The following is a 24,862-nucleotide window of genomic DNA, read 5'->3' on the forward strand; positions in this document are numbered from 1 at the left end:
ATCTGACTCCACCCTTCCTCAGCTATGACAACTTTTAAGCTACATAAAGATCTACAGTCCACAAGCGCTGGCTGCAGCACATGGTAGAGCACTTGTCGACCATGCATGTAGCCCGGTCCTCACCTCCAAATACATGCACAGTCCCCGTTACGTCCCCTCACTCTCAGAGATGCATTAATTTTTTTTCTATAATTTAGAAAACGTCATACATGCCAGGTTCCCAGATTCCTGCTCCACCTTAAGATAATGGGTTAGAGCTAAAGTTATTTTTATATGTCTATTTGCTCCTGAGGAGGGAGGGAGACCTCGTTCATTCATTTTTCTGTCAATAAGCTGTCTAAACATTGTTCCGAAAACCTGCATACCATAGGCCGAGAAAGTGGCAGGCCAGGGGGTACGGTCACGTGTCTAGAGTGCAGAACTCATGTTTTCTCATCCCTTGTTAGAAGGCAAGTCACATTCGTTACAATGAATCTATCAGATTCGGGGAGACTGAAACACTGTAGCACCGTGCAGAGCAGGACATCTCAGAGTAACTGATGCAGAAATCCTTTCCCTAGCCTGAATTGTGTCAGCCATTTGCCTTCTGTTCTAGCTCCACATATTATGAAATTCCAAGATCAATATCACAGATACAACAACATACCTCGTGGCACACCAAAGGAACTGGCTGCTGGTACGTACCTGCATTCGAAGAGGGGATCGTGGGTGAGCAGTTTTCCTTAGGGCAGGTTCCCAGCATGGAAGTTAAGGTCATAGTGGGAACCCCGTCGTTACCTGGAGGAACACAGAGCAGAGAGTTGAATGGAATAAGTGTGGCCATGCATGGCCAAAGAACACAGCCACAGGGGCGTCTGAGTGCTTCAGCAGAACTTCATCTTGGCAACGTTAGCCCAGAGCTCTGAGAACAGTTTTACCTGTTAAAGCAATTTCATAAGTAAGGAATAGATGCATCGCCAATGTGCAGAAAGCACCATTTGTGTGTGTGTGTGTGTGTGTGTGTGTGTGTGTGTGTGTATGTGTGTGTGTGTGTGTGTGTGTGTGTGCGCGTGTGTGTGTATTTCCTTTAAGTGGCCGTGATAAGGTATTAATAATACTATTGACCTAAACCACCACAAATACTAATATTTCTATGACCAGGTGTGTTCAGGGTTCTGGGTTCAGGGTTCTGACCTGCGATGCCACCAGGACTGTGTCCTCTCAGGGCAGTGAGCATTCTGCAGCTCAAGCCCCAGTCCTGTGCCTGAGGAAAGGAACTTGGGTGGGCAGTTCTCGTTATGAAATATGGGACCCTGAGAAGAAAGGCTTCAAACAGCCCAAGGTCCACGCCTTTCCTGAGCCCCAAGGAACCCCTCTTCCTGGGGGTTCTTCAGTGGTTTCCCTGGCTCAGAAGATAATGAACTTTCTGTTTGTATCAAAGTTTGACTGACAGTGCAACTCCTCACACACTGAGAGAACTAAAGGCAAAGCTACAACATGAGCTGGTGTCACCAGGAGATGTGAGATGTGGGAGGGCTAGGGAGGCAGCAGCGCCCATACATTGTGCTGGGACATCATGGAGAAGGAGTGTCACCATTGGCAGTGATATGGGCAGGACTGCAAGCCAGGTGGTCAGAGAGGGACAGAGATGGTTTCTGAGTGAGCCCCGGTGGCATTCCCGTAGTACTTGATGCATCCCAAGCTCAGAGTCCAAGGCTTTGGAGAACTGACAGCACAGGGAGAAGCAGAGATGTAAAAGGGGCTGATGGGTGGAGAAAGGTTAACACGAAATAGTAACACAGTTGAAGAGGGGTGTGAGGCCTAGAAGAGAAAGAAAACAGCTATTTGGAGAAGGACTCAGAAATGAAATTTAAAATAAGGAAACAAAGATTTTTTTTTTAAATCTAGGCATTTAAGCTATAAAATGAAAAATTTTAACCCATAGAGAACCAGAGATTTAAGTCTGCTAGCTGTCCCTATGGGCTGCACTTTCGTAGTACTTACAAAAGTTTTCTTTGACTGATTTTCATAAAATTGTGCATATGTATTTTCAGTAAAGAGCTCAAAATTTTAGCTTTAGTGTCTTCATGTTGTATTTTTCCTATTTCTAAAGGATGTGCATTCATAATATAGCACCAACTTCCTCATCAAAGAACAAAAAGTATTTACCATGGAATTTGAAAAACAGTCCCTACCGTACATGTTGTTCAGTTAAGTTTAAACCCTTCGGTTTCTCTACTGAACAAACTGTGGCCAGGCCTCTAATCTAGCAAGTAATTAAAAACCAAGACCCGTGGGATGCTGGGGATAGACGGTTTCTAAAGAGTTTAGAAAGGACACAGATCCGGGCCTTACAGAGAAGCCGTTCCTTCATACAGGAAGTGTAAAGTAAAGGTTTGCAACTTCAACTCAAACTCCACAAACTGAGGGCTTGGTCACCAGCCCACGGAGCGTTCAGATCTTTTGGGAGATGGGGCCTGGTGTGAAAGGAGAGGTCAGAGGTCACTCGGACTGTAACCTTGAAGGGGTGTCAGGAACCTTCCTCTCTCTCCCTCTACCTCAAAGCCACCACAGGGTGACGGTCTTCTCCCAACCACTATGTGCTTCTGTCTCGCCACAGCCCTCAGGTGTTGGCTAGACGATCACTAACTGGAAAACATGAGCTGCCAGAATAAGTCTTTTCCATGAATTAAATTTATTCGCTTGGTCTCTTTATTACAACAAAAGCTGACAGCATGCGTGTAAAACTCTAAAAAAGCATGTGAAGCAACAGCATACTTCACATTCCCAAGAACGACGTCTGGTATTTGGTGTGGAGTGCAAGGGTACGAGGTGTGTGTTGTAATTTAAAATTTGTAACGCTGACATTTCTGCTGCATGGGCAGGCCATTCAGATTCACTTATAGTCACTCCGTAATCTTATTGAAGACACTACCATACACTGTCAATTTTGTAATTAAGGATTGTGTGTTAAAGGAAAGAAAGGACACCGCATTTGTTTCCACTGTTAAATGTTAGCTGAAACTCAATGGTTTGAAGAGAGAAAGTGATGTCTTTCTGTGATTCCCCATCTCTATAAACAGTAGTTAATGCAGTCAAGAAAACAGCACAACATAGAACCACGGTCTCAATCAAGCAAAGCAGAGGAAAGGTTAAGAAAGGAATTTAACCTGGCAACAAAGGTGAGAGCAAATGTCTCCGTGAGAACACTGGGTGCTGTCTAAGCCTGCTGGTGGCAAACATCACGCAGGGACTCTAGCAGTCACACACTGAGGAAAGGGGTCCTTTAACCACGGCTCTGATGTTCATCTTCCCAAACACACTTCGCACTACCTGATGATCACCAGATCAAAGCATTTATCATTTTAAGTTGTTTGAATACAACGCAATGCGGGTGGAATAAGAGCCAAGTGTCGGCTCAGCTCTGAGGTGCTGGATACTGTCCTTTGGGGAAATGGAAAGAAGAGGAAGAAGAGAATCCTCCAGTCTCCCGCAGCCAAGCTGCCTCCTGCTGTACGCTCGGCATTACGAAACCCCGTAAGATGGAGCACAGATGATGTCTCGTGTGTATTTCCCAACCGCTCTGACAGGATACAGGCCAAAGTATTTCAAATCCTCAGCTTTTACATGTTGTATTAGTTACTCTCATCATTGCTAGGATCAAACACTTAACAATGAGCAACTTGAGGAAGAAACGGACAGTTTATTTTGGCCAACAGTTCAAAGGGATACAGAGCCTCATGGCAGCGGGTCACATGGCGTTCGCCGCCAGCGAATGGAGAGCAGTCCGGAAGTGAGGCCAGACTACCCAACCGCAAGGCCCACCCCTGTCAATCACTTCCTCCAGCGAGGCTCCACTGGTTAAGTCAGGGCCAGCAAGTGGGGACCAGATGTTCAAGCCCACGAATCAAGGAGGACATCTGGCCCCCAAACCACAGCAGTGGTAAACAAGACCACAATTCAAAAGGGTGAAAGTGAAAACGTTATCGATGATGGTCCGAAATCCCACCAATAAGGGGTGTACAAGTTACCACAGCAGGGGGAGAGCTCTGAGAGTGGGACTGCTACCTGTGACTGGAGTTCTGTTTTTCAATCTGTCCACCTCCATGGTGAAGTCATCCTTTAAGAAAAGGAAGCCGATGATGGAGAACAGGTAGACCAGGATAAGAGCCAAGACCGCAGTCAGGATGATGGAGCGGCCATTCCGTGTGACGCTTTTGATGACGTTCAGCAGGGTCTCTTCTCTGTACACCAAGTCAAAAAGCTATAGAAATAATAATAAAAAATAACCTTCAAACAAATAACACTTAAAAATAAACCCAAATAGTTGAGTTAGCAAAGTGGTTCTCAAGCTTCCTAATGCTGTGACCCTTTAATACAGTTCCTTATGGTATGGTGACCCCCAACCATAAAGCTATTTGGCTGCTGCATCATAACTATAATTTTGCTACTATTATGGATGGTAATGTAAATATCTGTTATGCAGAATATCTGATATACAGGGTCGCAACCCACCATTTGAGAAGCACCAAGCTAGAATACAAGAAGGTACAGTTTCAGTGAAGACAGCTCTTGTAGCATGTAATGTGCAAATGTTGGCTTCATAATCCGAGTGATAGCACTTTGCTGTGACGCTATATAACTGTACACCCGCTTCCATTTGGATTTAGAAAATCTATAATATTGGGCCCATGTAGTTTATGGACAGTTGGCAAATTCATCAAATTTACTGTTCAATCAAGGGACTCAAAATAAAACGAAGAGAAAATTTTTATGAGCCTATGTTATAGAAAATGTCTGAATCTAAAACATTTGGGAAATGCAGATGATCTTCCTTACAGAAAGGATAAACAAGTAAGGATAAAAATCTGTGTGTGTTTGTACCTTTGGAAGCAGAACCACAAACTGCCTTCCTCTAAAGGGTTATTATCTGTCTTTAATAGGAGGAAATCTCACTAACAAAAACTCAAGCACATGGCTGCTGTCTGCAGTCAGTGTGGAGATCCATTTTATATATTGCTACATTGTGAATTAGCAAGTGCATGTTTTATTATTTGGAGCTGGTTAAAAGAAATACAATTATATTCATCTTCAAAATGTTTGAAATTAATCCTGTCTTCAAAACCGAGACTGGGAATTCGTGTTCTTCTTTCTGGAGATAAAAGCTAGAACCTGTGGTTGGGCTGCCCTAGTCAGTGAGGCACTGCGTCTCCTCCCAAAAGCTCTTAGTTTGCTGTGTTACACAATCACTTCCCACTGTAACCACGGCCTTGCCAATCACTGCTTTACACAGCCTCTGTTTCAGACATTAGGATTTGATGAGTAAACTTTTTTAAAATGTCACTACTTTGCTATCTGTTTAATCTCTTGGGAAGTACAGCTATTGTCAGAAATGAAGTCAATATTCTTCAATAAATAATTATCATAAATGCAACTTCAAAACTGACAACGTTCTGGCTTCTCCAACGTTTTAACCACTTTGGTTGACATGAAGGGGTTTTATTTTAACTCAACAGTGACCAGAGTAGATGCTTACTGCTCTCGTGCTGACTGGCCAGAGTGGATGGTGTTCATAGTGATGAAACAAGAAACTCTGCCTCAGACAAGGGGGCGTGCGAGGGCTGACACCCAACATCACTCATAGATTCAAACCTTACTAACTCCTTTCCTCATTCACAACTACAAGGCAGTAAATGCAGATCAGGAAGTGGCATCTTTGGACAATGAGAAGGATGTGCAGTTGGGTGGGGTGATGCACAGGCAGTAGCCCAGCACTGAGGAGGCTGAGGCAGGAGGATTGTGAGCTAGAAGCCAGCCTGGGCTACATAATGAGGCAAGTCATCTCAGAACAAAAATAAAACAATCTGAAAAAAAACTGTCTAAAGATTTAAATATACACTGCTAAGCTTAAATCAACAATGATGACATGAGCTGATGATGATGTCATAAGCTAATGTTGATGTCATAAGCTAACGATAACATAAGCTAGTGATGACATAAGCTAGTGATAATGATGATATAAGCTAACAGTAATGACACAAGCTAATGGTGATGACATAAGCCAACAATGATGATGACATAAGTTAACAACGATGATGACATAAGCTATCAATGGTGACATAAGCTAAGAGACTGAACTTGATATTTTTGCCAGGGTGGCTTTTATTCCTTTTCATTTTGCTTACATGTCACCATAATAATTAATGTAACATTTGATATTATACATAAGATATAATGCATCCTTATTTGTCTCCCATGCAGCCAGGATAATCAGTGAATTAAAGGATTTAATTATTACTTGGCTGAAAACCCAAAGCACTTCGTCTTAGGAAGCCTGGGTTAAGAGAAGAGGTAGGGAGGTTGCTTGCTACTCATGGAGGAATTGAAACTCCAGCACCTATGTACTTCCCAGAAAAAAAGACTAAAAATGATGGCCTATACTTCTTATAACTTATGCTTGCTTAAAACACTAACAAAATCCCAAAGGCTAAGGTGTAAGATCCTGTGCTTGGCAGCGATCATCTATAAGGCTGTGCTTACCAGGAAGCTGTAGAAGAACTCGTGGACGAAGAGGCCAAGCATGCAAACCAGGACATAGGCCACGTGGTAAAGAAAGGCCATGTCCAGAATGACTGCTCGGTACCCTCGGGTGAACGTGCCTCGGTTTCCCACAAAACTCACCAGGAACACGATTTTATTGCATAGCTAAACGGGGGAGAAAGTAGGATTTTAGTGCTTGAAGCTCAACTATAGAAGGAGACACTGTGAAAGGCGAGTGTTCCCAAGTCTTCGGTTTCCTTTCTCTGTGACCTCTTGTGTTGGTTTTCAGGTAGTCCACAAGCACACATATAAACAGTCACACACAGAACTGGTTCCCTTGAGGCTCTCAGGGCAGAGAATGCCACCAACACAGACTGAGTATGAATCCGGATCTTCCTTATTCCTGGATTACCTAGTTCTCCCCATGGGAAACCCAACAGTTTCTGAAAAACTGCCATCAAAGGTCTCAGCTCACAGAGCCCCTCTGAGGCCTAGATAACACCAAACATTCACAGTGATTATTGTCATGACTCCTTTTCAAACACTCCTTGGATATTTATGACCACATCTCTATAGTTATGCCTTTTGAAAACAGGTTGGTTTTGCAACACTGATTTTATATACACTATATACATGCACACATTTACATCTTCTCAAACTTGAGAGAGTATGAAATCTTTTCCATCCATGTCCTGAAGTCTGAATCAATGCAGATAAGATGAAAAACTGGTAATTATTGCATGTCCTGATGGTCCAATCAGACCAACAACATAGCCACTATAGGCAGAATCTTTCCTACATTCCCCAGATAACTGTCTACCCTCTCAGTAATCAGTACTAATGTCAATAACCAATCATCTCGAACCCCTTTCACCTTCTTGACAACAGCTTCAGAAGAAGTCAAGCGGAAGCCTTGTTTTACTGGTCAGCCATTTATGTTCTCACTCAGTAGAGCTGAGGCACGATGGAGACTTCACAATGACTGCTCAAGAGCGAGTCGGATACTAGAGAAAACTGCTGAAAAAGCAATGGATCCAGGATGTGGTCAGAAAAAGCAAATTTCAGCTCTTCCTCTGAACAGCTTTTGGGTGACCCTGGTCAAATTTACACAACTGCATCAACTCACACACCCTGGTCCATCAGAGTGATACAGAAAGGGGTTCTACGAAAATAGAACTAAAAATCATCTCTTCACAAGGATAAATGATATGACACAGACAGTTTGTGTGTCATTTCCCAACTCTCTAAGATGAGTTACAAAAATATTCAGGAAACCTATTTGTAGACTGGACACACTGGGGAGAAACAGGTTGAACTAAATCCTCAAAATGGTCAATACACTTTAGTTAGATAAAGTAAAGGGCAGGGTGCATTTATGCCCAAATGACCCTTGACCCATAGCTGGGTGCATATGGTTTTGTTCACTAGAGACATCTGGAAGTGAGGTAGGGTTGACAGGAGCAGTGGCCTCTAAGTGTTCACATAGAGTTTGGAGATGGGCGCCATCCTTCTGTTTAAGACATTCATCAAGGACAAACAAAAGGAAGGATAATAATATATGTGTGTGTGTCTGTGTGTGTCTGTGTCTGTGTGTGTGTGTGTGTGTGTGTGTGTGTGTGTGTGTGTGTGTGTGTGTGTATGGAAGGACTGGAATCTTGCTTTGTATGACATGAAGAAATTTGTAATTTTTTTTATGTAGCACTTTCCATGAGAGCTGGGGCTGTTTATGGAGGAACAACAAGCTGCAAACACACACTCCCTGTTCGTGTCATCACTTCACTGACAACAGTTAACCAGACCTTCTGTGTGGCTCCCTGATACCGTGATGCAGCCAGTTAATTCTGTGCCATGCATGCCCATGGGTCATGATAAGTGATGGTGTGGAGACATGGGTCAGGCCTTGAAACAGCAACACGATGGCATGCCACCAATGCCCCACTCTTCCTTTTCCCATTTATCCCTCAGGGCTACAAAGTGTCACCTTTGGGGGTGACCTGAATGATAATGAAGAGGAAGAAGGATGGAGAAACAGTGCCACGGATGCTCTCAGGGTCTTTCAAAAATAGCACATTATCCAAACAGTTTACCTAGAGTCCTTGTCATGGCAAAGATAAAGTCAACGTTTGCTTGTGAGTTACTATCTGGTAAATGGTGAGCATTGGGGGCATCCAGATAAATAAACCACACAGTCATGTAGTCTCCTCATATGTCCTCACAACCGGTGGACACATCTTTACAGGATTTTCCAGGGGTGTGACAAAGTGCAAAGATGGGAGTCATGTCATCCAGGGCACTAACTTCATTCATGACACAACCCTCTGTTTCTAGGGGACTCTGTTCATGTCTGTACAGATGTGCCTAGAAGCTAGTCATTATTTAAGATTTATTTTATTATTTATCCATATGGATGTGTGCAGTGTCTTTGCAAGACCGGAAGGGGATGATGGGTGCCTGGAGCTGGAGTTACAGACAGTTGTGAGCTGTATGACTTTGGTGCTGGGAACTGACTGGGTCTTCTGAAGAGACAGCAAGTATTCATAATGCTCAGTCATGCCTCCAGCCCCAGAGCAAATCCATCTAAAGATGCCTCCTGGCTCCATAATTTTCCTCCTTTTCTACTGTTTTATGAACATAGAAACTGAAAGTGGTCACCACCACTTGTGTTGGTATCTGTGTTATTCCTTTGGTCTCATCCAGGACTCTGTCCCTGATCAGAATATCTAAGTTGTTGCAATGGGAAAACATGACCTATTTTCCAAGAATAAATTGTAAAGTGCTGATGTTTTGAAAGGTAAAACTAAACTCACTGTCTCTAACAATATCACCAAGTTCTCATCAACCATGGAAATCAACCCTTTTGCTGAAAAATAAGATGACTTATTCCATTATCTCCATGCCACTAGTGTTAGGACTTAGGCAGGATAAAATCTTAAGGTCACTGTAGAAAGCAAAATTTACATGCAGTCAAATATCACCCTGAACTGTCAGCAGGACAGTACAGTAAACACAGGCAGCGTGAACAGCACCGCTCACGATATTCAACTCAGCCTGGGATAAGATTTGTATTTTGACTACTGTATGCCAGAAATAATGACATCCAGTGACCACATTGAACAAAACATTGTGTGTGCATCTCAAAGGCAGAATGTGAAAGGAAAGTTTCAGTTCAGAATATGTAGTGAGGCTTGTGTGTTTACTGAATACAAATTTGTCATCCTACAAACTAACAGTGTGATGCAGTCACCCATAAAACTGCAGATACACAGCTAAGAACACTGCTAAGCACTGTGGTAACTGTTAATGACCTGGCGCTCTCTCTCTCTCTCTCTCTCTCTCTCTCTCTCTCTCTCTCTCTCTCTCTCTCTCTCTTTTTAAAAAAAAAGCTCACTTGGTTTTCCTCTGTGCAAATCGGGTAGAACAAATTCTAGCATTTTCACATTAAAATAACTATGAGAAAGGCTACTGCCATTAAGTGAACCAGAGTTTCCCAATATTATTAGAAAGGGGAAAAATACCAGAGGCAGTAGCCCTTTAGATGATGTTTAAAGATATTTCACGAGGACTTGGGGCATGGCTCACTGGTAGAGCACTTGCCTTGTATACTACCCAGGATTCAGTTCCTAGCATCAGAAGAAAAATCTTTACTTATATTTACCGTTTTCCTCTTTCTTACAAAGAATCTAAGGCGCAAAGATAAATGGAGTAGTTAAGGATGATATAGCATCCATATAATGAATCAGAAACCTCTTTAATCAACAGGAAATGCTAAATCTGTATAAATGAGGTTTGCAAAACATTCAAACGATGTGAGCAAATATGAAGCACCCCAGGTTTATGCAATGACCCCTGTAGTTCTCAGAATGTTAATTTATATCAACATTAGCCAAGATTACCACACTGTGCAGGGGAAGAAAACTGTGTAAGATATATACTGCAACATTCAGAATCGCTGAGACACATGTGATTGGAAAATCTAACTGAAATATGGACATATTGCAGGCTCTGCAAATGAATTAAATTTTATCACAATAAACTAAAATCTGATAAATACTAAGGTCTTTCCTCTATTACGATCCTTTCCTCAAAGAATTTTCATATTTGCTTAACACCAAGGGACAGTGTCTAGAAACAAGGTACCACAAGAGATATCATGGTGGCAACACTTTGATATCTGATTAGTGATTTGCATATCAGATACTCAGATACAGTACTTGACAGACATTATCATCAGTATATAATAGTAACTGATCTTTTCTGGATCTTCCACACAAAGATGTTCAACTGACCTCAGCAACCAGAGGAGGGTAGACCAGTTGTCCACACTATACTTGCACTTAGAAGAAGATGCAATTAGAGATTGGCTGCTGTTTGTCATGGCCAAACTGTCAAGCTAATGTTTTCTTTTGTGCTTTCTAGTCTTATATCTATTATTTTAGAAGTCACAGCCTCACCTGTTATACAATGCAAAGGTCTGTGTAAAAATTAAATTATTAATATATTATTACCTAAGATATAAATATAAGATTCATGTTCTTACTTGAATTTTCCTCTGTCATAGTAAAGATAAACCAAGATACTTGTGTAAAGTATTTATGTGAAGAGGGAAAATAGATAGCAATTCTCTAAATTGATTATATTAATCTTAATCTATGTAATACCAAATACAATTATAAATATGTTTTTGTTGACATCTGCAGTAGTATTAAATTTTAGTGACCTCATTAAATTTGCCTCAAGTCGACATAGGTTATTTTTTTTTTTGGTCAAATGACCCCAGGGTAGTGGTAGTGTGTGCATGAATAACATGCTTCATGCTATTGGGATCTGGGAAGATTCATGGAGTTAGTAAGACAGACATGTCTACATGCTTAACACTTTTTCATAAAGCTGTTAATTAAGCACCTGGCTTTGGTAAAGAATATGTTTATGGTGGAATGATTCTTACCAAAGCACATGAAAGTTATCACTTTATACTGTCCTACAAGAGTTAGGGAAAGAACACCAGATGTTTTTAGTTCTCCATCAGCCCAAACATTCAAACGTTATTCCTCACCTTGGTTTACATGTATTCCAGATGGCAAGCAGCACCCTTTTACCCCTTGGTGTTCTAAACATCTACCGTATCATGTAACAGGTGCAGCGAACATTTGTTATCTTGGGCACAACTCTGCCTGGCTCTTCCTTCACTTTCTTAAACTTAGATATTACTCACTTAGATTAATGCCTTACTGAAAGTCAATGATCACTTTACAGATAACATTCACTTCTTCAAAGACTATAACTTCATGCTCAACATGCTTTCTAGAGAAGCAAAATAAGCCTCAGACAGAGGTGTAGACAAATTTATACATATTCATGATGGTTCTCTGATGATGATAATATCAGCCTACATTCAAAGCAAAGACAGTAAGCAGAAGCTCAGGTCATGAGATCGCTTCTGAATGTTCCAATGCCAAGGGTACGGTGAAGGAAGGTGGAGATGGGAGTAAGCTGGAAGGAGTGACTTTCACAGCACCACTGAGCTGGGGAAGCACAGTAAACAGATTCCAAAGAAACATGGTCAGGGATAACAAAGACTGCACTCATGTGTTGGTGTGACAGGTCCAGTCTCCATGAAACCCAGAGAAGGGTGTGTTTGGTACGCTTCTAATCCTCTTCACTGCCATAACAGAGAATTTGGGGGGAGGTGTTGAATATTCTAACATCTGGGAACTGTGGAATGCTTCCAGCATTTGAAGAATTGTGATAAAAGTCAAAGTCAGAAACGCTGAAAAAAATAGAATGGACTACGTTGCCTCATCTTGATAATCCAAGTTGGTTAACTAAATTATTTTCAATAAATATTGGCCATTCATTAATTGATTCATTCAAAAATATTTATAGACACTGTGATAACCAAGGTATATAATGATCAACTATCATCCTCAATAAAAATATGAGGTAGTATAATCCTAGCTAAAATATCAGGGCATAGGATTCTCAGGGATGCAATGAAGGTTAAATGGAGTGCTTTGGGTATTAATCAGGTAGATATAACAATATTTATGTGATTTTTGACCATTTGTCATATTATCAATTTGATGATTTATCTTCTCTCCATTTACAGATGCACTTTGCATAAATTTGGCACAGAGCCCCTTCAAAGTTTTATTATTTTTGTTTAAATTATTTCAAACAAATCTCTCGTTTGCTTCTTGGCTTGATACTTCCAGTCTGCTCATTCTACCCTTACTGACCTAACAGCCCAAAGGCCTTCTCTTGTTCTAATATACTAGATCTTGGTGGAAAAGAGAAGCAATTTCACCCACGCCTTTTATAAGTTTATAAGATTTTCTCATATAAAAGGAGCCCAATCTTTTTTTTTTTTTGGTTCTTTTTTTCGGAGCTGGGGACCGAACCCAGGGCCTTGCGCTTCCTAGGTAAGCGCTCTACCACTGAGCTAAATCCCCAGCCCCAAGGAGCCCAATCTTATATCTTACTTTTGTCTAGCAGAAATTTTTCCCTCCTAAGTCACTTGATAGAAAGTACTTCTTAAATTCTATTGAATATAATTTAATCTTTGGGGATGATTTAGAACCTTCTTGCGGGTATTAACAGTGGCTGGGTCGTTTTTGGATTTTTTTCAGTGATAGGGGATGAGGCAGAAAGAACATTACAACTGATAAAATGAACAGTAGAACTGGGTCAGGCTACAAGGCTGTGCAAATGTGTCAATGTATCCATCATCTTCTTGTTCTTTCTCTGTAAATTAAAGCATCCACAAATGATACTCTTGTTGGTAGAGATTCACTGCGTACACAAGCGTACAGCTGGACTGTTTATACTCAGTGCATCCGAATCCCATCAGCCACAGAGCTAAGCAACGTACTTACATTGGCAGCACCAAGAAGTATTAGCGTTGGCCCCAGACCGATGGTGTATATTGATCTGAGCATGATAGACACAAGGAATGGCCGGATGCCCACAGGCTTGGAGAAGAAGAACAGCATAGACGTGCAGATCGCCACTGCTACCCAAAGGAGGGCTGAGAACAGCGGGGAGAGCGTACCTGGAAAATGTGGATGGGTTATTTGTCACAAAGAACAAAGAGAAAACATGGAAATCTTGGCTTCTGTGCAGACAAAGCCACAGGACACTGGATCTCAGAATAACCTATTCCATGTTCTACCCCAAGGAAGCACTTTAGAGCACATGGTTCCTCACTCCACTTCCAGAAGATCTGTGAGGTGACTCCAGGCTACATAAATATTTATTAGTTAACATTCTTTGCACCAGGTCTGAGAATGTTCTCTCCTGTGGGAGCGATGTGTGAGATGCTTTTTGATAGATGTGCTCCAGTTGCAAACCTCAAGTCAAAGGTCACAATTAATGGTCGTGAAAATATCGAGGACCATACTTCATTAACTCATTGTTTCCCTTGTTCTGTTAGTGTCAAATTATCATCCTATCGATTCCTTGAAAGAATCCAGTTTGGGCCAGCAAGATGGCTCAGCAGGGGAAGGTACTTGCCACCCAGCTCAATGACTTGAGTTTGGTCCCCAGAAGTCACACAGCAGAGGAAGGGACCCAACTCCTACAGGTTGTCTGACCACCACTCACAGATGTACACATACACAGAAAATAGATAAATAAATACTTAAATGTTAAAAAAAAACCAATTTGCAGAACACTTAGATTTTTAAAATAGGGATACTTTAAGTGTTAAAACACATGTATATACACCTACATGAGTATTTTAAGTGTTAAAACATGTGTACACCTATCTACATATGAGTAAGCTTCATGTGTTAAAACACACATACATGTGTCTAATTATGAGTGTAGTAATATGAGTGCATATACTTGAACACTGACTCAAGTTCCAAACATATGTTAATCTATTTAACCATCAGGAAATAAGAGTTTTATGGAGCCGGGCAGAGAGCCAAGCCATGAAAGTTCTTGCCTCATGCACTTGAGAATCTGAGTCTCATCCCCTACACCCCAGTAATAAAGGTGAGCATGTTGTGTCCAGCTGCTATGTAGGCAGAGACAGGCAGATCTGTAGGGCTTTGTGACTAGTCAGTCTATCTGATTGGGTAAATCCCAAGTCACTGAGGGGCCTTGTTTCAAAATGCAAGGAGAATGATGTCATGAGAAATAACACTGAGCCTGACCTCTTGCTCCCATATGTGTGCACACTCATATATACATTCATGTACCTATATACAAAACATGTATACACACATACACACATGCACATGCGTACACAGAGGCAAAAGAAGAGTTTCCAATGATTTTTAAATGAACTATATTATAAACCATGTTCCTTAGAAATTTCTCACAAATGAGGTTTAAAAAAATCTTCCCTTTAAAAAGAAGTGTAATTCTATGACATAGGCATTGACCCCTTTTCAAGAGTGGCTGGCGTGTGCTGCATCTGCAGAAGTAACTTCAGACACCATGTTATTGGCTTGATGTTACCACGACCTCAAGTTTGTGTCTACAGGATGACACGGGAAGGAGGGAAATACCAAGTTGGAGATTTCTCCACAATTTCCTCTTCCAAAAAACTCCACAATGACGCTCACTCTGTTATCCACAGCTATTTTTACCATAACACTGACTTCTGACACAAACACACTGAGAGCTTTCATAAGCAAAGCTTTAGGGTTGGCATCAAAACCCTGGAAGACCCACACATGTCCTTTGATGAAGTTTGTATTCATTGAGGACCAATGCATCTCAAAATTACAAAGATTCTGTCAGACACTTGTAGCTACTCCGAACAATCCATGAACAACATTAAATCAGATCTGCTTTGAAATCCTGGCTCCATGGCAACGCTAATTATTGTGGTTTAGGTATGATTTGACTGTTTTCCCAAAGGCTACGGGTTATCAAGCTTGGACCTTGGGCAATACTGCAGAGGCTGAACCAGGAATCTTTAAGAGGTGGTAGCAGGAAACTCAGACTACAGACTACTGTCTGTGGGAGGGATTGATGTTGACAGAGCAGGCACCAGATATTCCCTTGAGAACATATTGCAGAGTGTGGCTCCCCTGCCCACCCAAGCCCTCCTCCACACAGCGTCACCCCTTTCTGCTTCTCCATCAAGTTGTGATATAACCAACGAGGGTACCCACCTGCAGTGAAGAGACAGGGGTGCCTGATCATAGACTTCCCATCTCCAAAGCAGGGAACTAAATAGACATTTGCCTCATGAAGTACAGTGTCAGGTATTTTGTTATAGTGACAGCTTCAGATAAGCAGGGGTTAAAAGAAAGTTGTGTGGCTATAGAAATGGCTCACTAGTTAAGAACACTTGCTGCCAGCAGCTCTCCAGAGGATCCTGGTTCAGTTCCCAGCAATCCCATGGTGGCTCACAATTGTTTGTAACTCTAGCCCTAAGGGATCCAATACCCTCTTCTAGCTTTCTCGGGCAACAGGTATGCACATGGTGTATAGACATGCACACAGGCAAAACATGCACACATATAAATAGAAATAAATAAAATGTAAATAATGTTTAAACGATTGGAAAGAGAGAGGTCATCTTCCTCCTCATCAAAACAAACCTAGCTTATGTTTCACCTTACTTATCTTATATGACACTGGTTTATAGGTACTCTACCTAGCAAAAGCAAGTCATCTGCCTTGACTCCAGCTCTCCAAGGGTCAAAGAGAGAGAGTGTGTGTGTCTTTAACATTCCAGGGTTTGTGGTGACTCTTAGGTCTCCATTAAAGCACAAAGTCTACAAATGTGTGGAGTAGCTCTACCCTGTCATAGTGTGTTTGCAACAACCAATCAATACTTGTTTATCAAGTAGACGAAATATGCTCCGGACTTCGAAGTGAGCAAGCGGTAAATATTTATTAACCCCCAGGCTGTGCACCTATACCTGGCTTTCTACATGAGTTCTAGACATCCAAACTCAGGTTCTCGTGCATTTACAGCAGCCACTCTGCTGACTGAGCCGTTTCCTCACCCCCCAGCTTTGTGGGTTTTTTATAATGTTGATTTTATTTATGTGCATTCTCTCTCTCTCTCTCTCTCTCTCTCTCTCTCTCTCTCTCTGTGTGTGTGTGTGTGTGTGTGTGCGTGTGTGTGTGTGTGTGTGTGTGTGTGTGCACGCACGCGCGGATGGCCACAGAGGCTAGAAGAGAATGTTATTGGATCTCTTGGGTGGAGTTACAGATACTTGTGTACCACCCAGTGTGGTGGGTGCTAAGCCCTAAACTCTGCTCAGATGAGACACGGCTGCAGCATCCCCCAGCCTTGCTTTTAAGTATGCATTAAAAATTGACAACACCTTCAGGGAACATTTGACCATGGTCTGCCCATCATGTGACTTGTTGGGTCAATTCATAAAGTCTGGTAGGGTATCCTAGAAGGTCAGGGTTTGGCACAGTTGCTCATTCCGAGTATTGTCACTGGTTCTAGAGGATTCAGCCACACCTTTACTCTGCCCCAGAGGGTGTGCGGCTTGCTGGGGTTTCCCTATGACATATAAGAAGGTGTAGCCATGCATCTAAAACTTGGTGTTTTATCGATTTTATACAGGTAACTCAGACTGTCCAGTGCAGAACCTTGCACATAGCTTACTGTTAAGTACATCTGTGTGGAATGAGAAAATAAGATGAATGGTTATTTATTTAATATACTTAACTGACGATGAAGTCTTTGGCCCTCTGTGAGCCATCAGGTTAGTTCCAACCTGAAGAGTCGAGCCATGCTTTGGGGAAACAAACAAGCAACAAAAACACAACCTCTCTAACAACAACAACCACACAACCTCTCTGACAGAAGCATCAACACAACCTAACAACAACCACACAACCTCTCTAACAACAACAACAACACAACCTAACAACCACACAACCTCTCTAACAACAACACAACCTAACAACCACACAACCTCTCTGACAACAACCACACAACCTCTCTAACAACAACACGACCTCTCTGACACTCAAGAGACAGGTGCTAACATTTTTCAAACCCAGTCTCAGTGGAGTGTGGTCACACATACCTGTATCCAAACACATGGCAAGCTACAGCAGGAGGATTGGTGTGAGTTCAAGGCCAGCCTGAGCTACATAGTGAATGCTAGGCCAACCTAGGTTACTTGGTGAGACGCTGTCTCTCAGACAAACACGTAACTGTAATAGAAAGCAAAAGCAACACAGAGCACTAAAGCCAATCCTTCCCCATCAGGTGGGAATCATTTTTCTTAATGTTTTGCATGTTTCTATCAATTTCCCAAAGTAAGCACATTTTATATTTAATGGGAAGATACCTTTAGAAATTCCTCTCTACCTTCTAAGGTCTTAGAAGTAAGAAGTTGGTCCTTTATAAAAGAAAATTTAGTCAGTCAGACTGGACTTCAATTCTACTCTCATTTTGGAACTCAGCTAACCCTCATGATAATTTGTCTATGGCTTCCTGTCTAGCATGGCTGCTTCTTATTCTCACCTGTCCCTAACCCTCTGCTTCCTGTGTGGGTTCATTAAACTCCTGCTTGCTACACCCGGGTCCAATAAAGTCAACACTCATCCACAAATCTACTGGTGGTCCTTGGTCTTGTGCCTTTCTTATCTCTTGGTCCTTTAACTGGACCATGAGATCCCTGAGGTAAAATAGCTTTACTAATCTTAGTGTCTCTCAGTCTAGCATGGTGTGGACTGCACAGTGGTACCCATCAACACTTGTGAAACTGAGTGAGTTGAAATCACCCTGAAGAATCTTATTTTCCTCAGCAAAAATGCCTGTGAGGAAGAATTACATTCAAACTGTGAGAGAATAAGACCTCCCTCTAGATTTCAATATCATATTTATCTTGGGATAAAAAGTTCTTCACTGGGGTTGGGGATTTAGCTCAGTGGTAGAGTGCTTGCCTAGGAAGCGCAAGGCCCTGGGTTCGATCCCCAGCTCTGAAAAAAAGAACCAAAAAAAAAAGTTCTTCACTGACTACTCGGCCAGGAGAGATCAGTTGGCGTGGCTGGAGACAGCATCAACATATCCCACCTAAGCCCGGCAGTTAGTGATGTAGTAGAGGTGGATGCTGGCTCTCAGGGAGGTCATCTGAGAGACATCTCCCCTTAAACATCCCCCTTGAGTCACTGCCCACCATCATCCTGATTGAAGGATGCTGTTCTCTAACATCGTATCCCGCATTTGAACAAGACAGTTGAGCACGAGATGCTTCCAAGAACACGGTTGACACCTCACCCACCATTCACTGTATCTGGAGGACAACAGCCCATGCCTCTGCTGGCCCCTTGCTGTGAGGGCTCTGTGACTCTGTGACTGTAGTAGGGTCCAGGGTTGGACAGTATGGCCCATGTGAACAGAGGTCTGTGTGGCCCAAGTTTGCTGGGGGCTTTCATGGTTGCCTCCCCTGCTTATCACTGACGATGGTTTAGTGGGTTTTCTGTTTTACAGTTACTCCTTTCTCCACTGTAATTGCTTAAGAAGATCATGGGCAGATTCTTAAAGTGTCATTTCCTTGTATTTTTCTTCATAGTTAACCCTTTTTTTTAGCATCCATTGAGTAATATGACTAGCCAAACGGTGACATGTAATTTCTACCACTCTTAAATTTTCTTAACTGGGACACTAGCAAAAAGAATGCTCTCTTTTCTCTATTCATATGGGTCCTGGATTAGTTTTATTCTATGCTTTATAGAATATTATTGCAGATACTTATTTTTTCAAAACTTTCTCAGCTCTGTCTGCTGGGAGACCTTTCCAGTTGGAACCTGTCATGTTGTATGCCCCATCATTCTAAACCACTTACTTACGAGGAGAACTTTGCTCTACATTCGATCTGTCTTTACACAGTTTCGAATTAAGCCTGACAAACAGTTGCTCAGCCAGTTTGGAAAACTCCAGCATCAAGAAACTGTCACTGGGGCTGGAGAGATGGCTCAGTGGTTAAGAGCACTGACTGCTCTTCCAGAGGTCCTGAGTTCAAATCCCAGCAACCACATGGTGGCTTATGACCATCTGTAATGAGATCTGATGCCCTCTTCTGGTGTGTCTGAAGACAGCTACAGTGTATATAATAAATAAATAAACCTTTAAAAAAAAAAAAAAGAACTGTCACTGGCACACAGCAGTTTCCTGGACAATGTGGCCATGCATATCAGCCCAGAGGTGTGGACTCCCCAGCCTTCCTGGCTATGCACAGCGTGTGGTCAAGGCTTAGAGATAGAGTTGACTTTGATCAAGACTTTAACCTTAGTTATAAAGTTGTCATGAGCAAACTCACACAAACTGTAGTCATGTGACTCAGACTCATCATGGGGGTCTATGGTGCCCTATGTGTATGTTCTGCCTTCCCTCTGGGAAGCACCCGCACTCTGGTGTCCTAGGACTGAGCGTCCATCTTGCTACTACTATTGACTCAGAAATCTTACTCAGAAGAGGCGTTTACTCTTGTTCCCAGTGACCAGGCTCCCCACAGCACAGGGCTCTGTGCCTTCCAGCCCCAGGCTTGTCAGGTCTGCTTCTTTTAGGGGCTGAAGGTCTGCGCTGGGTTTTCATTGCTCTGTCTGTCAAGTGAAAGCTTGATATTAGCTGATTCCCAGGTCTGTCTCCATCTCAAAGACTCGGTATCTCTTTCACTCGGGCTCTGTCAGGTAGCCTCAGTGGTCTCGGCACAGGACATATGACCTTATTGTTTGGTGATGGACTCTTTTCCTCAAGAGCTGTGTTCCTCTGTACCAAGATCTCATCACCAAAGAAGACCAGACCAAGGGGAGAGAAAGGCGTTCCCACTTCCGCCTCAAGCTGGATGAACCTGGATGAACGCGTTCGTTGCCTTTCTCCTGCTACGACGTGACATACCTGCTCTGCTGTCCACAATTCCCCGTCTCTGCTGTGTGCTCAGAAACACAGCAAGCTCAACTTATGTCAGATCAAACTGCGGCTGAGATGAAGGCTTTGATGCCCATGGGAACACTGTAAGCTGTTCTTGGGCTCCCATCTCCTCTCGCTGCCTCCGGTTCAGCTGAGATTTGCTTGTACACCTGTTGTGTTACGGTACCAAGTCTCCTGTCTTCCTTAGGATCGCAGTGACCGTATTTACCTTCTAACCTCCAACCCATTCTTCTACCCATTCCAAAGCTACTCTCCAGACTGTACCTCACATCTGTAGCAGATTTTTCCCCACGCAATTTGCTAAGCATAAACGAGACATTTTGAAAACTCCCACCCGATACCTATGGAATTTCGTACTTCACTTCTAAGTCCCATCTTTGCCTCTGGAAGAGATCATGCACTACCAGATTAATGACACCAGTTTCACAGTCAATATCCTTCGCCGTCCATCATTACAGTCTTAGGCTGTGTATTTCTAAGACTGAGATGATGCGTATTATAAATACACAGTATCATAGAATCAAAACATGTATTTTGCGGTGTGCTTATTATAAAACCCCCAGACAAGACAGAAAGTACAACGTAATTGTTACCATTTCAGCAAAATGCTAGAGCTTAAGGCTCTCACCTACATAATTGAGATAATGCAGTACAAAGTGTGCTTGATCATACTAATTATGTGGAACCAACATAATCACTCCAGCAGTTACGCCATTCATGAGATTTCTGGAAAACAACATCTCTACTGCCCACGGTTTTCCGTCTACTCTACTTACTACCTCTACACTCTCAATGAATACAGAAATACTCATGAGAACTAAGCTTCTTTGTTTCGAAGCTCTAGAGACTTAAGGAACGCAGTTCAAGAATTTTTGTGATTTTCAGGCCTCTTTCTTTTGCAGTAAGACAAGCACTTACCTTCATCGCCGTCATCCCCGAATGGGTAGAAGAGAGCCACGGCCAGGTTGATGAACACAGCCAGGTTGAAGGAGATGCTCCCCCACAGGGAGATGTGCCTGGAGAACCAGAACAGGGCGGGGTTGTCTAGGAAGCAACAAGAACAGGGGTAAGAATGACCAGTATATGCCACCATCAACACAGGAGCCTTGCCGAGCTAACAGTGTGGGCAACGTGACTGTGACTGTCACAGAGGTGTGTCTGAAGAGACTGACTTACTTTAGAAAGTGTACTATAAGACCAGATGGGGGCTGGTGAGATGGCTCAGTGGTTAAGGGCACTGACTGATCTTCCAGAGGTCCTAAGTTCAATCCCCAGTGACCACATGGTGGCTCACAACCATCTGTAATGAGATCAGATGCCCTCTTCTGGTGTGTCTGCAGACAGCGGCAGTGTACTCTCATACAGTAAATAAATAAATCTTTTTAAAAAAGAAGACCACATGGTAAAAGAGTTTCTCTTGGCTCCTTTTGCATCCTTCAAAGGTGTCAGCAAAGGTGATTCTACAGTAAATCCCTTGAATCTGGACCATGCAGATTAGGGGAACTCTGCTAACAGTTCCCCGGACCCACTCACTGGAAGACTAAAAATATCCTCATGGTATAATGTCACAAAACCCAGGATGGCAGACTCAGCTGTGCATCTTCTGGAAAGCCCCTCACGGGCACCGTTACCTGGAAACCCGAGACTCAGCACCACAGCCCAGCGCGTACAGGAGCCAGAGAGACATAACCGTTTCCCAGGCCTGACGTCTCAGCATCAGATGAGAGGCTGAGACAGAAGGATGCCTATGAGTGTTGATAGCAACCTGGGAATCTGGGGCCAGCCTGAGTTATGCAGCGAGACCCCACTTTAAAAAAATGTTATAAAATCATCTTTGTTTTAAATTAGAATGTTTCTGATAATGTTGTGGGTTTGAAGCCACGGGGTGGGGGGGGAAGTCCACACTAAGAAGCCAGTAAGTGGGGAGGCTTTGCTGAGTATTTCCCGAAAGGGAACTCAGGCCTGTCATCAGAAAGGAGTTAATAAATTCATCTACCAGTGTCTATCGGGAGCTCAGGCCTTTCCATATCTAAATCATTGAGCAAAATTGTAACGCAGAGAGGTTTGGAGCGGGGCTACATTATCAGTCGACTCTGGGCGCCTCACAGCTCCTCTGGGTCTTGACTATTATTCATCTTGTAACATCTTGACATGGGATTGAAATATTGGAGGGAGAGGACGGACACAGTGGTATTGTTCTTAACCCCACAGTAGCTGAAGGTCAGTCTTAACAACATAGTGAGTTTGAAGCCAGCCTGGGCTACGTGAAAACCCTGTCTCATACAAAACAACCTACAGGATGCAAATATTACTGTTTGGGGCTGGAGGGGTGGCTCAGCAGTAAAGGGCAGGTGCTGCTCTTGCAGAGGACCCAGCTCAGGTCCTAGAACCCACGTCACATAGGTGACGATTGCTGTCACTGCAGATCCAGGCACATGACACCGTCTTTTGGCCTCTGCAGGCACTGTACACATGTGCGCAAGCCCACAGTAAGTGAATACGCATACACATAATTAAAAATTTAAAGACAAAATACCAGAGTCAGTGGGGTGAGGTATATGAGAGGGAAAATCGTGTACATTTTGGATCTAACCCAAACCTCTGTCTGGGCCCTCTGATGACATGGGGTTGTACCCCTCCCGAGGTCCTCTCATGCTCCTCCTCTTGTGGGGAGTACTCCACAGTGGAAGAGGCTGTGATGGGAATGGCCGTTTCGCTGGGCAATCCCATGGTTGATTATGAACTGTAGACACCTGCGCTGCTCCCTCTCCTTTCTATCTCCAAGCCCACAAAATCATCGAGATGGTAACCTTGTGAACAAGTGCTTCTAAGATTTAAAATACCATGTCCACTGGGAATTAAATTTTATTTTTGGTAAAAAAATAAATAAAATGTTTGTCACAAAACCCAGATCCTAGAGCTTCAGCTTGTTATTCGATTAATTTTTAATTAGTTTGAGTTTATTATTCAATTAATATAAATAAAATCAATATTTTTCAAATATCTCAAATTAAACTTTTTGAATATTCCATATAGAGTAGATGCCCAGTTTTTCCGCTGAGTTCTGTGTGGTAAAATTCTAAAGAGCAGCGGTGCCTTAGGAGTCTAAACCTGCCTGATATTAATTATCCTTATTCCCAAAGCAGACTTTGACCAGCTCCACTTTCCTCGGATCTTTTGGTAAAAAGTATAGAAAACCGAATTGTGAAGTCCAAGTCACACATGTCCACCTGCCTGGGAAAGTCTCCAAAAGACAAGAAGGAACTAATGCCAAGAGCTTCTCAATCCTGCCTCAAGGTTTGTTATCTGAGAAAACGAATTCAAATGATGTTTAAAATTTAGGCTTGTTTTATTTTTTTGTGCATGAGTGTTTTGTTCATATAAATGTCTTGCAGACCCTCTGGGCACTTGGTGCCCTGGAGGGCAGAAAGGGTGAACTTGGGGTTATGGATGGTTACAAGGTGCCCTGTGGATTTATTTCTAGGCCATCTCCCCCGTCTCATTAAAATGATTTAGAACTTAAAAATTCAAAAATATCCCAAACTCAGTGTTTGCAAACACATCGGAGAGCTATGTTACAAGTGCCAAGGGCTACACGGCTTGACTACTATATACCTATACCTATACCTACCTATCCCTATCTATCTATCTATCTATCTATCTATCTATCTATCTATCTATCTATCTATCTCAATCACAGGGATCTGTCTGATTACAGGTGTTTGGAAATGTTTTGCTTGCTAGATTTTTAGGGAGAAGTAGAGGGAAGAAGAAAGAATGACCCCCAGGAAATCACTAAGCACTTGAGATTCGGAGTCATCTGTGGGATGAATCTGAGGACAGATCGAGCCGTGAGGTCCTGTCTAAACACACGAAGAGGACACTGGGTGAGAGGCTCTGAGGCAGATGTTGCCCCACCCCATGAGTTGACTACTGAAGTCTAGGGGTCAACGCAGGACTTCACACCTGCGGTTACCCAGCAGAGCAACAGCGCAACTGCAGCCTTGCAGTTCATAACACATTAAAATGCTGGCTCGGCAGCAGCTGCGGGCCATCTGGTTGACTGGGAATGTCTAGGTCCACCAAGTTGCAGATGCTTTGGCTCCTGCGACAACAGGGGCTTACTCTTCAGCCTACAGGTGATTTCAGGGGCATTAAATTGACAAGAAACCCTGGCGCCACTCATCTGTTTCCGGTCACGTGACCCCGCCCCCTACCCCCCCCACCCCCGACTCCCACTTCGCCACTCACTCCTGATCTTCTTTTGCCATTTCATCTCGTTGTAGAGATCTTCCGTTTGCTGGAAGAAGTCGTTCACCTTGCTTCCTTGCTCATCCCTCTCCGTTGTGTTGAACACCCGGTATTTGGATTCCCGAGTGAGGAATTCGCAGATATTGGGGACGGGGAAAACAATCTGCTCCATAGTCCGGTCGTGCCGCACAATCTGGAAACGATCGGCATTCGGGTTCAGCCATTTGA

General features: G+C 42.9%; 1 protein-coding gene across 2 annotated transcripts in view; it reads right to left on the minus strand.

Annotated features, from left to right (window-relative positions):
* Positions 1 to 24,862, minus strand: part of Itpr2 (inositol 1,4,5-trisphosphate receptor, type 2) — a 377,779-nt gene that overhangs the window by 58,737 nt on the left and 294,180 nt on the right. For both annotated transcript variants that reach the window (XM_087659437.1, NM_031046.4), the window contains 6 exon segments: positions 24,635 to 24,827; positions 21,302 to 21,427; positions 13,392 to 13,567; positions 6,520 to 6,684; positions 4,048 to 4,243; positions 685 to 777 (listed from right to left, as the gene is read on the minus strand). In XM_087659437.1, coding sequence (XP_087515563.1) covers positions 685 to 777; positions 4,048 to 4,243; positions 6,520 to 6,684; positions 13,392 to 13,567; positions 21,302 to 21,427; positions 24,635 to 24,827 — 949 coding nt within the window.

Source organism: Rattus norvegicus, chromosome 4 (assembly GCF_021556685.1).
Source record: "Rattus norvegicus strain SHRSP/BbbUtx chromosome 4, alternate assembly SHRSP_T2T, whole genome shotgun sequence".
NCBI classification, from domain to species: Eukaryota; Metazoa; Chordata; class Mammalia; order Rodentia; family Muridae; genus Rattus; species Rattus norvegicus.